Source organism: Anabrus simplex, chromosome 1 (assembly GCF_040414725.1).
Source record: "Anabrus simplex isolate iqAnaSimp1 chromosome 1, ASM4041472v1, whole genome shotgun sequence".
NCBI classification, from domain to species: Eukaryota; Metazoa; Arthropoda; class Insecta; order Orthoptera; family Tettigoniidae; genus Anabrus; species Anabrus simplex.
In genome coordinates, this window is record NC_090265.1 from 74,290,631 (window position 1) to 74,306,053 (window position 15,423).

Below are 15,423 nucleotides of genomic sequence, written 5' to 3' on the forward strand. Positions count from 1 at the left end.
GTCCAAAAACTTATATCATGACCAAAATTATTGTTCATAACATTTGGCTCTAGAAATAATTTCCTGACCTCAAGACATGTTATGAGCAATACCAGGCGTCAGATAGATCAAATTATAGAACTGGTGTAGCCATGTAGACTGTCTTAATGGAACAATCTCCACAGCTCTTTGAAATAAGAGAAAAAAGTTTAACTTATTCTCGGTGACGAAACAGTAGCTCACGTGTCGCAATGCTATTCCTACCCATTATCTTCCTAAAGGCATGCCACGCTTCCCAGCCGCGCATGGATAGTAAGTCCATCAGAGCAGTATTGGTTGTGTTCATTTTCCTATTCGAAGGTATAAAGGAAAATGAACCTAAGTACAGTACACTGTAGGAGTGTGTACAGCGCTGCTACTACTACTACTAAATGTTTTTATTCCTCCCCTGAAGGGGAAGGCGGGCATCCTAGACGGTGAAGCCATCTCACAGGCCAGGGGATTTGTATCGGAGAAGGAGATGCACGGAGAAGGTGAGAGGGTTGGTGGCCGTGGCCTATATTTGGATGTTCCGGCATTCTCCTTAGTGCAGGAGAATTGAAAATCACTGAAAACCATTCTCAGGACAGCAGACGATGGGGACCAGCCTCTCTCCGCCTCTCGAATACAGAGGCGTAGAGCCGTGGCCACCAATCGTCTTGTCGTTTGGCCGGTCGGAGTGCAGAGCAGTCGGACCATGGACGCCAGCCATGGTTACATGTGGGCCGAGATCCACTCTGCATCCGCCAAACATCGCTTCAGTGCGGTAAGGTAAGGCTCGTTTTCTTTTACACACATGCATAGGAAATGCATCTGAAAATCCATATGTGACTGGAAGACACGACCAGTCTTAAGGAAAATAATGGTTATTAAGAGTATTGAGTATACGAAGTTTTGTTTCTTCAACGACGATATAACACCCTGTAGTTTCAAATTACGGCTACTGGTGGTATTGTAAAATTTTATAGTACTTACTGTGTGTAATAGTTTTATCAAATACTAGCTGTAGTACCCGGCGTTGTCCGGGTAGCTTTTGAATCTTTACCTTTAGTATTTGTATTACCAGTTAGTTAAGTGTGAAGATGCTTATTGATTTATTTTTGAGATATTGATTTTACGACCTATTATGTAGTTTTAGAGTTGTTTAGATGTATCTGATTTCAAGTTTTAGATTATTTAATTTTCGAGTAAAACCTTGTCCTTTTGGAAGCTAGAATTGACTGGGAAGTATTTGATTCTTTCCAAAAAATAAATAATAATTGTATGTATTTACCAGTCGCTCCCTACATAATGACGTACACGATTTCGGCAGTCATTGAGACTGTCACAATCAGCCTAGTGACCCCAAAAGCAGTGCATGCAACACTAATCTCGGTCATTTTATACTGTATACTTTTAAGCCCTTCTCAGCTCCTGTTTCAATGGATACTGAACGTGGACTTAAACGGTATCAAGAGCGTCACAGTTCGTATAAGAGAGACATAAACAATGGATTTCGACATTAATATCGGCGATTTTCCATCAGTTTTGCACGTCAGCCCCTCTCATTCACCACCCCCAGCGGAGGCTGTGATTTTTCATTTTAATAGTATTTTTTCTGAGATGCTAAGTCATATGTGTACCAAGTTGCACTGAGAGCAATTCTGGAACGTACCCACATACAGTACATCCATAATATCCGTTATATTAAATTCATGGTCACCCCCTCTCAACCTCCATACTGATTACGGCTGAAGTATGATTTAACCATCCAGAGTGTCACATATCAACTCTGTGACCTCGTAAAGAACGTATTCGACATTAATATCGGTAAAAAATAGTTAATTTTTGTATATCACCATCTCCCCTAGGTGTGCTAGTGGTGTTTTACCCCAACAGTATTTTTTCAGATAGTAAGTCATACGTGAACCAATTTTATGTAAAATACATCCGTATTTTTGGTAATTTTGAACATTTTCCTTTCCACCCCTTCTAATATCCATGCCGATAGGTGCTGAACAACGACAACGACACCTCAGCAACCTCGAAAAGTATGGACTGTACAGGAATATTTGTCTTTATCAATTATTTTTTATATTTCACCCGTCTTTCTGTGTTTTTTATAATTCACCCTCGCCCCTAGGGCTGCTACGTGTATCTGACCCCCACAGTAATGTTTCCTATATAGTAAGTCCTGTGTATACCAAGTTTGGTTGAGAGGTATGCTAGAGCATACACACATGCGTCTTTAAACTCTGTCCCTTTGGACATTTTCTTTTCTTTACCGATTCTGACTTGCCTGCCGATTAGGACTAAACTTAACCTTAAACGGCATGTAGAGTGTCACAGTTCATCTCAGCGATCCTCAAAACTATGGATTAGACACAGATATCGGTCGTTTTCGTTTAATGTTAAAATTTCAGCTCTACTTCAGAGGCTAGGGTCCTCTTACCCCAAACGTATTTCTTTTCAGACAGTAGGTCCAATTTTGGTTGAGAATTATGCTTGAATATACACATATACGTCCATTCTCTCGGTCATTTTGGAAATTTTGTTTTTCACTTCTTCTCACCACTATGCGAAAGAGGCAGAACTTGGACTTGCAAAGAATTTGGAGCGTTATTATTCATCTCAGCGACCCCGAAAGAATGGATTCGACACTATTTTCGATTATTTCTACATCTCACCCCCTCGTGGGTGTGCTTAGCGTTGTCATACCATCACGCACTTTGTCTCCTGATAATAAGTCATAAGTGACTCTGTTTGAAATCACTCCCGTAGTCCCGAAAAGTATGGATTCAACACTAATATTGTTACATTTCGTCCCCTTGTCTAAGGCTTCTAGGGGTGTCTTTCCCCCACAGTATTTTTTTCTACATAGTAGGTAACATTTGTACGAAGTTCAGCTGACAATTATATTGGAACGTACACACAAACATCCTTAAACTCGGTCATTTGGATATTTTCTTTTCTTCACTTCTTCTCACCCGCCTGCCAATTGGGGATCAACTTGGACTTAAACGACAACCGGTGAGTCACTATTCATTTCAGCGAGCCCGAAAACAATTTTGATGTGACACTATTTTCGATTATTTTATATCTCACTCTTTCCAACACCTACTCCTAGGGGTGCTAATTTGTCATAACCCCACCCAATTTATCTCCTGAGAGTAATTCATAAGTGTACCAGGTTTTATTGAATCGCTCCAGTAGTCCGGAAAAGTATTATTGTTCGCTTTTAGTTACCTATATAAATCACCCCTCCTCTAGAGGTTACAGGGTGTCTTATCGTAAACAGTACTTTCTCCACATAGTTAGTCATACTTGTATCAATTTTGGTTGAAAGCTACACTGTAACATACATAGGCTACGGTACGTCCATTATTTGGGTCATTTTTGAAAATTTCTGTTTTTTACCCCTTCTCCCCTATGCCAAAGGGGGATGAAATATGATTTATAAAAATCCGGAGTGTCATTATTAATCTCAGGGACCCCGAAATTATGGATCTGAAATTATTTTCGTTTATTTTTAAACACTTACCCTGCGCCTCAAACTCCAAAGGGGGCTGAACTTCGACTTATCAAATATTCGGAGTTAGACGAATTATCTCAGTGTAGAGAGAAAACTATCGATTCGACACTATTTTAGATCACTTTGTATATCATTCTCCTCTCTTCCCCACCTCGAAGGGGATGAACTTGGACTTTATAAAATCCGGTGTGTCACTATTGACCTCAGTCACACCCAAACCTATGGATTCGACACTATTTTCGATCATGTTTATATCTCACTCCCCCACAATCCCCACCATATAGGGGGATGAACATGGACTCATAAAAAATCCGGAGTGCCACGATTCACCTCAGCGACCCCGATAGCTACGGATTCGATACTATTTTCGATTAATATTTATATCTCAAATTCCCTCACCCCCCACAATAAAGGGGCCTGAATTTGGACTTTAAAAAGTCCGGAGTGCCACTAATCATCTGAGCGACCACGAAAACTGTGGATTCGACACTATTTTCGGTTATTTTTGTATAAATCTCCTCCCTCGCCCCCCCCCGCCCAGAAGGGGCTGAACTTGGTTTGTGAAATTCTGGAATGTCACTCTTCATATCAGCGACCCCGAAAAGTATGGATTCGACACTACTTTCGATGATTTTTATATCTCACCCCCTCGCCCCTTCCCATAAGGGTAGCTGGGGTGTCTAACCCCCACGTGGTTTGTCCCATGATACTAAAAATTCGGAGTGCCGCTATTCTTCTCAGTGACCACGAAAAATGTGGATTCGACATTATTTTCGACTATTTTTATGTATCACTCCTCCCTCGCCCCCACCCCAAAGGAGCTGAATTTGGACTTATAAAAATCCGGAGTCTCACCATTCATCTCAGCGAACCCGAAAAGTATGGACTCGACACTATTTTCGATTATATTTGTATCTCACCCCACTCGCCCCACGCCCCTAACGGTTCCTGGGGTGCCTTACACCCACGCGGTTTTTCTCCTGATACTAAAAATCCGGAGTGCCAACATTCACCATGGCGACCCCGAAAACTATGTATTCGACGCTATTTTCGATTGATTTTATATAACACTCCCCCGCTCCCACCCCAAAGGGGTTTGATTTTGGCCTTTAAAAATATTCAGATTGTCACTATTCATCTCAGCGACCACTAAAAGTATGGATTCGACACTATTTTCGAATATTTTATATATCACCCCCTAGCCCCCCGCAATGGGTACATGGAGTGTCTTACCCCCACGCGGTTTGTCAAAACAAATCCGGAGTGTAACTATTCACCTCAGCGACCCCGAAAAGTATGGAATCGACACTATTTTCGTTAATTTTCTTATATCACTCCCCCCCTCGCCCCCCACCACAAAGGGGCTGAACTTGGACTTTAAAAACTTCCAAAGTGTCACTATTCATCTCTGCGATCACGAAAATTATGGAATCGACACTATTTTCGAATATTTTACATGTCACCCTCTTGCCCCCCCCCCCCCTGCCCCTATGGGTACATGGGGTGTCTTACCCCCACGCGGTTTGCCAAAAGAAATCCGGAGTGTCACTATTCATCTCAGCGACCCCGAAAAGGATGGCTTCGACACTATTTCCTATTACTTTGATATATTACTCCCCCTCGCCCCCACCCCAAAGGGGGCTGAATTTGGACTTTGAAAAATTCCGGAGTGTCACTATTCATTCCAGCGACCCGAAAAGTATGGATTCGACACCATTTTCGAATATTTTAAAATGTGACCCTCCTCGCCCCCCGCCCCTATGGGTACTTGGGGTGTCTTACCCCCACGCGGTTTGTCTCCTGATACTAAGTCGTAAGTGTACCAAGTTTGGTGTAAATCGCTCCAGTGGTTTAGGAGGAGATGTAATACATACATACATACATACAAACATACAATGACATTTATATATATACTAGCTGTAGTACCCGGCGTTGTCCGGGTAGCTTTTGAATGTTTACCTTTAGTATTGTTATTACCAGTTAGTTAAGTGTGAAGTGGATGCTTACTGATTTACTTTTGAGATATTGGTTTTACGACCTATTATGTAGTTTTAGAGTTATTTAGATGTATCTGATTTCAAGTTTTAGATTATTTAATTTTCGAGTAAAACCTTGTCCTTGTAGAAGCTAGAATTGACTGGGAAGTATTTGATTCTTTCCAAAAAATAAAAGTAATAATTATATGTATTTACCAGTCACACCGTACATAATGATGTACACGATTTCGATAGTCATTGAGACTGTCACAATCAGCCTAGTGCCCCCAAAAGCAGTGCATGCAACACTAATCTCGGTCATTTTATACTATATACCTTTAAGCCCTTCTCAGCTCCTGTCTCAATGGATACTGAACGTGGACTTTAACGGTATCAAGAGGGTCACAGTTCGTATAAGTGACACATAAACAATGGATTCGACATTAATATCGGTTATTTTCCATCATTTTTGCACGTCAGCCCTCCTCACTCCCCACTCCCAGTGGAGGCTGTGATTTTTCATCTCCATAGTATTTTTTCTAAGATGATAAGTCATATGTGTACCAAGTTTCGTTGAGAGCAATTCTGGAACATACCCACATACAGTACATCCATAATATCCGTTATATTTACATTCATTTTCACCCCCTCTCAACCTCCATACTGATTGACGCTGAAGTATGACTTAACCATCCAAAGTATATTCGGAGAGAGACAAATTATCTCAGTGCCCACGAAAACTACCGATTAGATACTATTTTAGATTACTCTGTATAACACTCTCGCCTCTTCCCCACCTCGAAGGGGATAAACATGGACTCATAAAAAATCCGGAGTGCCACAATTCACCTCAGCGACCCCGAAAACTATGGATTCGATACTATTTTCGATTAATATTAATGTCTCAATTCCCTTCACCCCCACCATAAAGGGGCCTGAACTTGGAGTTTAAAGAAATCCGGAGTGCCACTAATCATCCGAGCGACCACGAAAACTGTGGATTCGACACTATTTTCAGTTATTTTTGTATAGCTCTCCTCCGTCGTAGCACGCCCCCCCTCCCCAAAGGGGCTGAACTTGGTTTATAACATTCTGGAATGTCACTGTTCAAATCAGCGACCCCGAAAAGTATGGATTCGACAATACTTTCGATGATTTTTATACCTCACCCCCCTTTCGCCCCACCAACCCTAAAGTGTACCCCACGTGGTTTGTCTCATTACACTAAAAATCCGGATTGCCGCTATTCATCTCAGTGACCCTGAAAAATGTGGATTCGATACTATTTTCGACTATTTTCATATACCACTCCTCCCTCGCCCCTACCCCAAAGGGGGCTGAACTTGTACTTATCAAAATCCGGAGTCTCACTATTCATCTCAGCCACCCCGAAATGTATGGATTCGACACTCTTTTCGATTATATTTTTATATCATTCGCCATCGTTCCCCCACCCCGAAGGGGTCAAAAATTGGAAATTAAAAATTTCCGGAGTGTCACTATTCCTCTCAGCGACCACGAAACGTATGGATTCAACACTATTTTCGATGCTTTTTATATCTCACCCCATCGCCCCCTACCCCTAAGAGAAGCGGGGGTGTAAACCTCACGTGGTTTGTCTCATGATACTAAAAATTCGGCGTGCTGCTATTCATCTCAGCGACCCCGAAAAATGTGGATTCGGCATTATTTTCGACTATTTTTATGTATCACTTCCCTCTCGCCACCACCCCAAAGGAGCTGAATTTGGACTTATGAAAAATCCGGAGACTCACGATTCATCTCAGCGACCCCGAAAACTATGGATTCGACACTGTTTTCGAATATTTTATATGTCACCCCCCTTGCGCCCCCCCCCCGCACCTAAGGGTACATGGGTTGTCTTACCTCCACGCGGTTTGTCAAAAGAAATCCGGAGTGTCACTATTCATCTCAGCGACCCCGAAAAGGATGGATTCGACACCATTTCCTATTACTTTGATATATCAGTTCCCCCTCGCCCCCTCCCAAAAGGGGGCTGAATGTGGACTTGGAAAAAAACCGGGAGTATCACTACTCATCTCAGTGAATCCAAAAATGATGTTTTGGACACTATTTTCGTATATTTTTATATGTGACCCCCTCGCCCCCCCAAGGGTACTTAGGATGTCTTACCCCCACGCGGTTTGTCTCCTGATACTCAGTCGTAAGTGTACCGAATTTGATGTAAATCGCTCCAGTGGTTTAGGAGGAGATGTAATACATACATACATACATACATACATACATACATACATACATACATACATACATACATACATACATACATACATACATACATACATACATACATACATACATACATACATACATACATACATACATACATACAATGGCATTTATATATATAAGATAGGTATAGATTATTATGCGACACATGTACCCAGACTTCATGACAACCTATTAAATCATAGCGCTCAAAAACGTTTTGCATATTACAATTTTACACGATATATAGTACGGTGCCTCAACCATGTTTAGAGTGCTCATCGTACGCCAGTGTAGGAGACGCGGCGCGGAAGCGACAGGGGTGGGGGTGCGCTACACCTAGATCAAGGTCGATATTTTTCCGATAGGAGGTATTTGACATATCGGTCACTTCAGCAACATCAGTTGCAAGATCGGTGGTGTATAGAGAGCGCGTGAAGTACTGAGTACTCCTACTGACCGCATTCGAATTATGACCTTGCCGTTAGATGGATGGTGGCAAGTGAACGTCACCGCTCCTATTGGAGAGAGTCAGAGTGATCTCTGTGGAGCAGGGCCTCTTAGGGTGCTTGCACTAGTGCACAAGGCTGCAGATCACCCACCCCTCGATTTTGAGCAATAGCTCTGTCTGTCTCTTTCCCTATGCCTATCTTTCTCGCTCCACCTGTTTCCCCTTTCCTCACTCGCTCTGCAGCATTCCGCCATCCGAGCCGAGTTGAGCCGAGCTTAGCCGAGTCGCCCTGAGACAAAACGCTGATCCGAACCGAGCCGAGTCGGACGGATACAAGGTGCACAGAACGCGTGAGATTTTGTACGTTTGAGAGGCCTTGCTGTAGAGTAAGGAAACAGTTCAGGAAGACACAGACGGTTGCTGATCGAACGGATAGAACACCCACGAAAAACAACTCAGCTCTCCGTAGGTCCAGTGTTACTGCTACACCACCTCTTACCACCAGGAAATTCGGAGGGCGAGAATGTCAGATGAAACAGTGTGAAATTTTTTGCACGACAGAGGCCTGCGCCAAAAGCTCATCTTATATCACACAATAGGACAGCTCGTGTGATGTTGGCAAACATCTTAGCCCGTAGCATCACGAATGTTGGAACGGTATGCTACTTTCGATGATGTTACTATTAGCTTACACACATACAACAGAAAGTTTAGAGTCCGGAGGCGGTCCATTGAGACATAGAATGAGCCATTCATCCTGGAATGCCATCGGCAGCTCCAACATATTTGGTAGACATATGCTTTTAATTCCTAACCAGGGTAACATATCTGGTCTGATATACAAAGACAACATCCTAAAAATTGTAGTCACTGTGGGCTTGGGCTTTATATTAATGTGTTACAAAGCTTGCAGCCATCGAAGCAGAGTGGTCAATCGGTTTCTTGAAAAGCGTAACATAAAACGAATGGTGTGGCCGGTATAATCTGTGGGCATGAATTTTGTTAAACATGCATAGTGTGAACTGAACAGATTAATTGCCGACCTTGCTAATCGTCCTGCAAATATTCGGCAAGTGACTAAAACTGCTATCGAAGAGTGGGATAATCTGGCGACAAAGTAGTTGGATTCTTTTGGTTCTGAATATGCCTCCTCTTGTTCAAGCATGCCTCAGGGCCCGGGGTGACCATACACGGTGCTGATCTGTCATGCAATGAGGGAACATTTTCAGTTCCCACAGTACCAATTTCTTGCTTTTGTTCGTATCTATTGCTTTTTCAATAGCTGACTTCATGTTGCCTTTCTTTTTATACACCCTTCGTGAAGTACAACGTCCACACATGCATATAACATAAAGTTAAATATGTACAGAACTGAATATGCAGAACTTCTTTGAGTGCTGTAAAAATATAACTCGTCATCACCTTCTTCATCAATTCTTTTTAGGAGCCTCCTCAAGTCGTCCTGTCCATATGCAGGTGATGTTCTACTTTTTACTGCTAATTGACATAATTAAAACTTTAGATTTTCCAGATCACTTTTCTAGAAAACTATTGTTTTATAAAATCTTACAGAAAATTATGATAATGTATTGACACAATATCTTGTACAGCACACAGAAATTCTTGACTAAAGGGGTTAAATAAAGTTAATCTTATAGCTAACTGAAATTTCATCCACATGCCTTGGTAGATATACGAGTAGCCTATAACTCTTTCAGGTCAATGTTGCAAACCAGATCATGAATAGATTCATAGGAATATTTCACTTTACACAATTAGCATAAGTCACCATTTATTCAATTGTTTTATCGTGTTGAATAACTAACCATCCCTTTCAATTACAGTTGATTTCAAGTAGAAAGACATAACATTCCTTATGTAAAATTGATATATAAACATGTTATTTGTGCAGAATGTCATGCATATTACGAGGCAATTTTGTACTAAATTTTATTTCAGCCATCAGAAAGTATTGCGTTTGTGACATGGTCATATATATTGTTAACATTATTTTGGTTAATCCCTGTCTATTACTATTGAGAATAGGCGCAGTCAATTACTTACGAGAGAGAATCTAACTTAGATATTAACACCTTGATCATTTATATTTACACTCGTTCACCTGCTGTTGTCATCACTGGCAGGCTCTATTCCCTCCGCTCCTTTCCCGAATGGCGCTTTGTCATTTGTTCTCAAGTAGTATGTGCCTGGAGGGCTGCAATCATGAATAGTAAACACAAGTGGTTTATGTGATATCCACTAGAAATGTAAGATTAAGAGAAAAATACATTAGGGCAACAATTATGTAACTGTTGGTAATGAAGAATAAATTATTACAAAGAGGCATTTCTGCTACGAAATCATTAACATTGGATACAAAGCTGGTGATTGTTACAATCATTCAGATACTGAACTTTTGTTACCCTCTCATTCACCACTGATCTGCATTTAGGGCAGTCGCCCAGGTGTCAGATTTCCTATCTGTCGTTACAGTACCCTTTTCTTAAATGATTTGCGAAGCAATTGGAAATTTATTGAGCGTCTCTCTTATTCTAATCCCTGATTCCCCTTCCTATAAATGAATATTTGTCCCAATTTGCCCCCTTGAATTCCAGCTTTATTTTCACATTGTGATCTTTCTTACTTTTAAAGACACCACTCAAACTTATTCGTCTACTGATCATTCCACGCCATCTCTCCACTGACAGCTCGGAACATACCACTTAGTCGAGTAGCTCTTATCCTTTCTCCCAAGTCTTCCCAGCCCAAACTTTGCAACATATTTGTAACGCTACTCTTTTGTCGGAAATCACCCAGAGAAAATCGAGCTAATTGTCTCCATTTCTTGAATTAAGTAATCCTGGTGAGGGTCCCATATGCTGGAACCATACTCTAGTTGGGGTCTTACCAGAGACTTATATGCCCTCTCGTTAACATCCTTACTACACCCTTAAATACCCTCATAACTATGTGCAGAGGTTTGTACTCTTTATTTTCAATCATATTTATGTGATTATCCCAAAGATGATCTTTCTTTATATTTACACCTAGGTTACTTATAATGATCCTCAAAAGGAACTTTCACCCAATCAACTCAGTAATTAAAACTGAGAGAACTTTTCCTATTTGCGAAACGCACAACCTGGCTTTTAACCCCGTTTGTCAACACACCATTGCCTGCTGTCCATCTCACAACATTATCGAGGTCATTTTGCAGTTGCTCACAATCTTGTAACATATTTATTACTCTGTCAGTGGATAGATGGCGTGATTACATTATCAAACGAATAAGCTTTAGAGGAGCATTTAAAGGTGAGAAAAATCATAATATGATGATAAAGTTGGATTTATAGATCACAAAGTGTGCCAAATGTTCATTTATTGGACGGAGAGTAAGGTACTGGAATATATTATGAAGGGAAATGTTCTATAGATTTACAAATTGTTTGAAAACATTGATAGGGAATCTGCCACCTGGGCGATGGTCATAATGCTAATCATTGATGACTGGTTGATTGATACGTGCCCTTGCTAAGAGGGTTTGAAGTTGAGATGGATATATGGGATTATAACTGAAGAAACACTGAATCAAATCGGTAAGTGGAGAGCTCAGATGAAATAGACAGATAGGATACATATCACAAGGAAACATCGGAAATGGGTTAGTTGCTGATCGCGATGAAACTTGGAAAACGCGTTGAGGTACACGTAAAAATGATGTCGGCATCAATTTTGGGTGCCAACATTCTTGGTAGATGACACAGGTGTAGAATATCTTGGAGAAGGAAAATGTTTTTAGAAGATTTTATTTGTAAATCTTGTGTTTTAGTAATATCTTCTGTATGATCTGGGGTGTGGTGCTAGAATATTTTATCTGTATTCCATGTAACTACCTAACCTGTACAGTGTAAATATTGTTGTAACATATTGTATTTATAACTACTAGAGTATTGTGCTATATTTACTGAAGGAGTCCACAAATGTTGTAACGCGAACCTTTGGAACAGGGCGTGTTTGCCTTTGTCTGTTAGGAATTCTAGAAACATGTCCTATCTATTCTGGAAATGGAAGATTCGCGATCGTATGTGTTCGAAAAAGTGGTTCAAAGATCGCGACCGCAGAAAGAGTTGTGATTGGTGAATCTGGGCAAGCTCCTGCGTTCTGATTGGCTACTCCAAGGCAAGATTTCCCTTTAAATGGTAGCGAGGCTGCATTTCATATGTCTTGAGTCTGTCTTAAGCCTGTCTGCCTATTGGTCTGCCGTCTGCCGGAGTTTTGACTTCGCCGGAGACTCCTCGCTTTCAGGATGGGCAGCCTTAGGGTAAGCACGGTTGTTTTCAGACCTGTTTTAATTTTCATTTAATTTTCGTTAAAGTATCACTCAGGAGATTGCCCTGATCGCCACTCTATTAACCTGATGTTTTGAAAGGTACGTTTAACTTCAATCTAAATTGTGATAGCCTATTGTGTTTCTTATCTTGAAGATAGTATTTTACGACCTTGTTTGTAATTAGATGTACGGCATTCGCTTGACTCTTTGAACATATAAGAAGCTCTAGTCAAGGAACATCTATTTGTTGTGTCTCAAGGAACATGTAATTTGTATTTTACAAACTGTGTATCGGTATTTTCCGCATTGCTGAACTTTTCGTAATTTATTTTGTAAGGTCCATTTGGAAAATAATATTTTAAAAAATCAAAGATCACCGCTGACTTTTCAGAAAACCGCAACCTAGATATCTCCATGCCCTTGGTAGGTTCCCAGTACCATTCCACGTACCTTGTTCGTTATCGCCAAGCTGCCCTCACTGATATTTACTCGCGCTGTTTTCGCCGCAGTTCATTACATGATTATAGTGTACATAGCGTTTAAGGAACCTTGTAATTTAACTTACTTTCCTCCCTTTAACTGTGTTTGTGTGTCCGCTGAAGTAACGGTTACAGTAGAGAAATTCAGATCACTCTTCCCTTCGAAAATTAAAGACTTTTGAGGACTCCCTAATTCCATTACAATTTTTTTTATATCTCTTAAAGGAAAAATTAGTTCTGAGACTAAACTTACATTGAATTAGAGCAGCTGCCGATGGTCATCAATGCATTGCCTTCACAGGTACCACTTTTGAAATCGTCCCACGATGAACAATTAATGCCGATTAACCTTTCGGGATTTCTTAATGCCTCAGCATAAATTGACGTCACTCGGTTATGACTACAACCAGTTTCTGGATTAAGAGAACCTGTAATGAGAATAAAATGCATCTTGAAACTGTACTCAAAATATTTCACGATGAGCATTCTGATAGTTCTACGTATCACCATCCAGCAATGCTACTGAGCTTCACGAATGACATGAAGCACAATGAGGTCAGAATACAGGACAGGACCAAATAATGACCCTATAGCGGATTTTTAAATCTACTGGTATTACATGTTCATTATAATTTTACTGAAGATACTTAGATTTCTTGAAATGTAATCCCGTGCAGTCTAAAAGAAAATAGTAGGCTACATTAACATTCAACCGCACTAACTATAAAAAATTTCATCCACAATTAGGGGCATGTGTTAAAACGGGCTGGGAAGACTTGGGAGAAAGGAGACGAACTGCTCGACTAAGTGGATATTTTAGCTCTCACCCCCTCTAAAGTAAAATCCATGGGTGCATTTTCCAAGGAGTCTGAAATTAAAACAATGCTTAAAACAATGATTATATCAATGATATGTGTAAAGAAGTGGAATCAGAGATAAGGCTTTTCGCAGATGATGTTATTCTGTACAGAGTAATAAATAAGTTACAAGATTGTGAGCAACTGCAAAATGACCTCGATAATGTTGTGAGATGGACGGGGATAAATGTCAGGCTGTGAGTTTCACAAATAGGAAAAGGCCTCTCAGTTTTAATTACTGCGTTGATGGGGTAAAAGTTCCCTTTGGGGATCATTGTAAATACTTAGGTATTAATATAAGGAAAGATCTTCATTGGGGTAATCACGTAAATATGATTGTAAATAAAAGGTACAGATCTCTGAACACGGTTATGGGAGTATTTAGGGATTGTAGTAAGGATGTAAAGGAGAGAGCTTATTTGTCTCTGGTGAGACCCCAACTAGAGTATGGTTCCAGTGTATGGGACCCTTACCAGGATTACTTGATTCAGGAACTGGAAAAACACAAAGAAAAGCAGCTGGATTTGTTTTGGGTGATTTCCGACGAAAGAGTAGCGTTACAAATATGTTGCAAAGTTTGGGCTGGGAAGACTTGGGAGAAAGGAGACGAACTGCTCGATTAAGTGGTATGTTCCGATCTGTCAGTGGAGAGATGTCGTGGGAGGACATCAGTAGATGAATATGGATGGTGTCTTTAAAAGTAGGAAAGATCACAATATGAAGATAAAGTTGGAATTCAAGAGGACAAATTGGGGCAAATATTCGTTTATAGGAAGGGGAGTTAGGGATTGGAATAACTTACCAAGGGAGATGTTCAATTAATTTCCAATTTCTTTGCAATCATTTAAGAAAAGGCTAGGAAAACAACAATAGGAAATCTGCCACCTGGGCGACTGCATTAATTGAAGATCAGTAGTTATTGATTGATTGATAGTTGTTGATATTGATAGCGCGATGAACTATCACCAACTCTCTTTCATTGCTTGTTGGAGAGGGTTATCCGTGGATGGGAAAAGGAACTTCACAAGAAAGGTTTCTTGAACCAAGTATACATTGGAAATTCAAAGAACGGTGTCAAGATCATCCGCCTAGATTTTACTGATAATTTAGCGATCTCTTCTTGAAACTCAAATGCAGATGTAGAACAGATAAGTCTTTTGAAACAACAAGCAGAATAGGCTGGACTTAGGTTCTCCTTTGCTAAACCTAAGCACTTGACTAACATCACAACTAAAGACAAGGCATGGTAAGACTGAAAGAGTTAACATCTTCAGATATCTTGGTGAGATTGTTCAGATGGTATCTAATGAAAGAGAAACTAACTACAGTAGGCGAAATAGGATGGTCGCAGCGTTTCGCGGAACACACGACCTGGCCAAGGAAAAGGCAATTTCAATGCAAGCTACACTCACACATTACAACACGGTGATTAACCCCGAATGTCTGTATGGAAGTGAAAGCCCCAAGTTACTGGAAAGGCTGGTCTCACAGAAGCTGAGAAGTTTGAGAGGAAGATCCTTCGAAAGAAAATGGGTTCAAATATCGAGTCTGGAA

At 40.6% G+C, this 15,423-nt stretch overlaps 1 protein-coding gene across 1 annotated transcript in view; it reads right to left on the reverse strand.

Moving 5' to 3' along the window:
- Positions 1-9,987: 9,987 nt before the first annotated feature.
- Positions 9,988-15,423, reverse strand: part of LOC136856712 (phospholipase A1 VesT1.02) — a 103,004-nt gene continuing 97,568 nt past the window's right edge. The window contains exons 8-9 of the mRNA XM_068225623.1: positions 13,266-13,440; positions 9,988-10,418 (exon numbers count right to left, since the gene is read on the reverse strand). Coding sequence (XP_068081724.1) covers positions 10,322-10,418; positions 13,266-13,440 — 272 coding nt within the window. The 3' untranslated portion in view covers positions 9,988-10,321. The remainder of the gene's footprint in view (positions 10,419-13,265; positions 13,441-15,423) is intronic.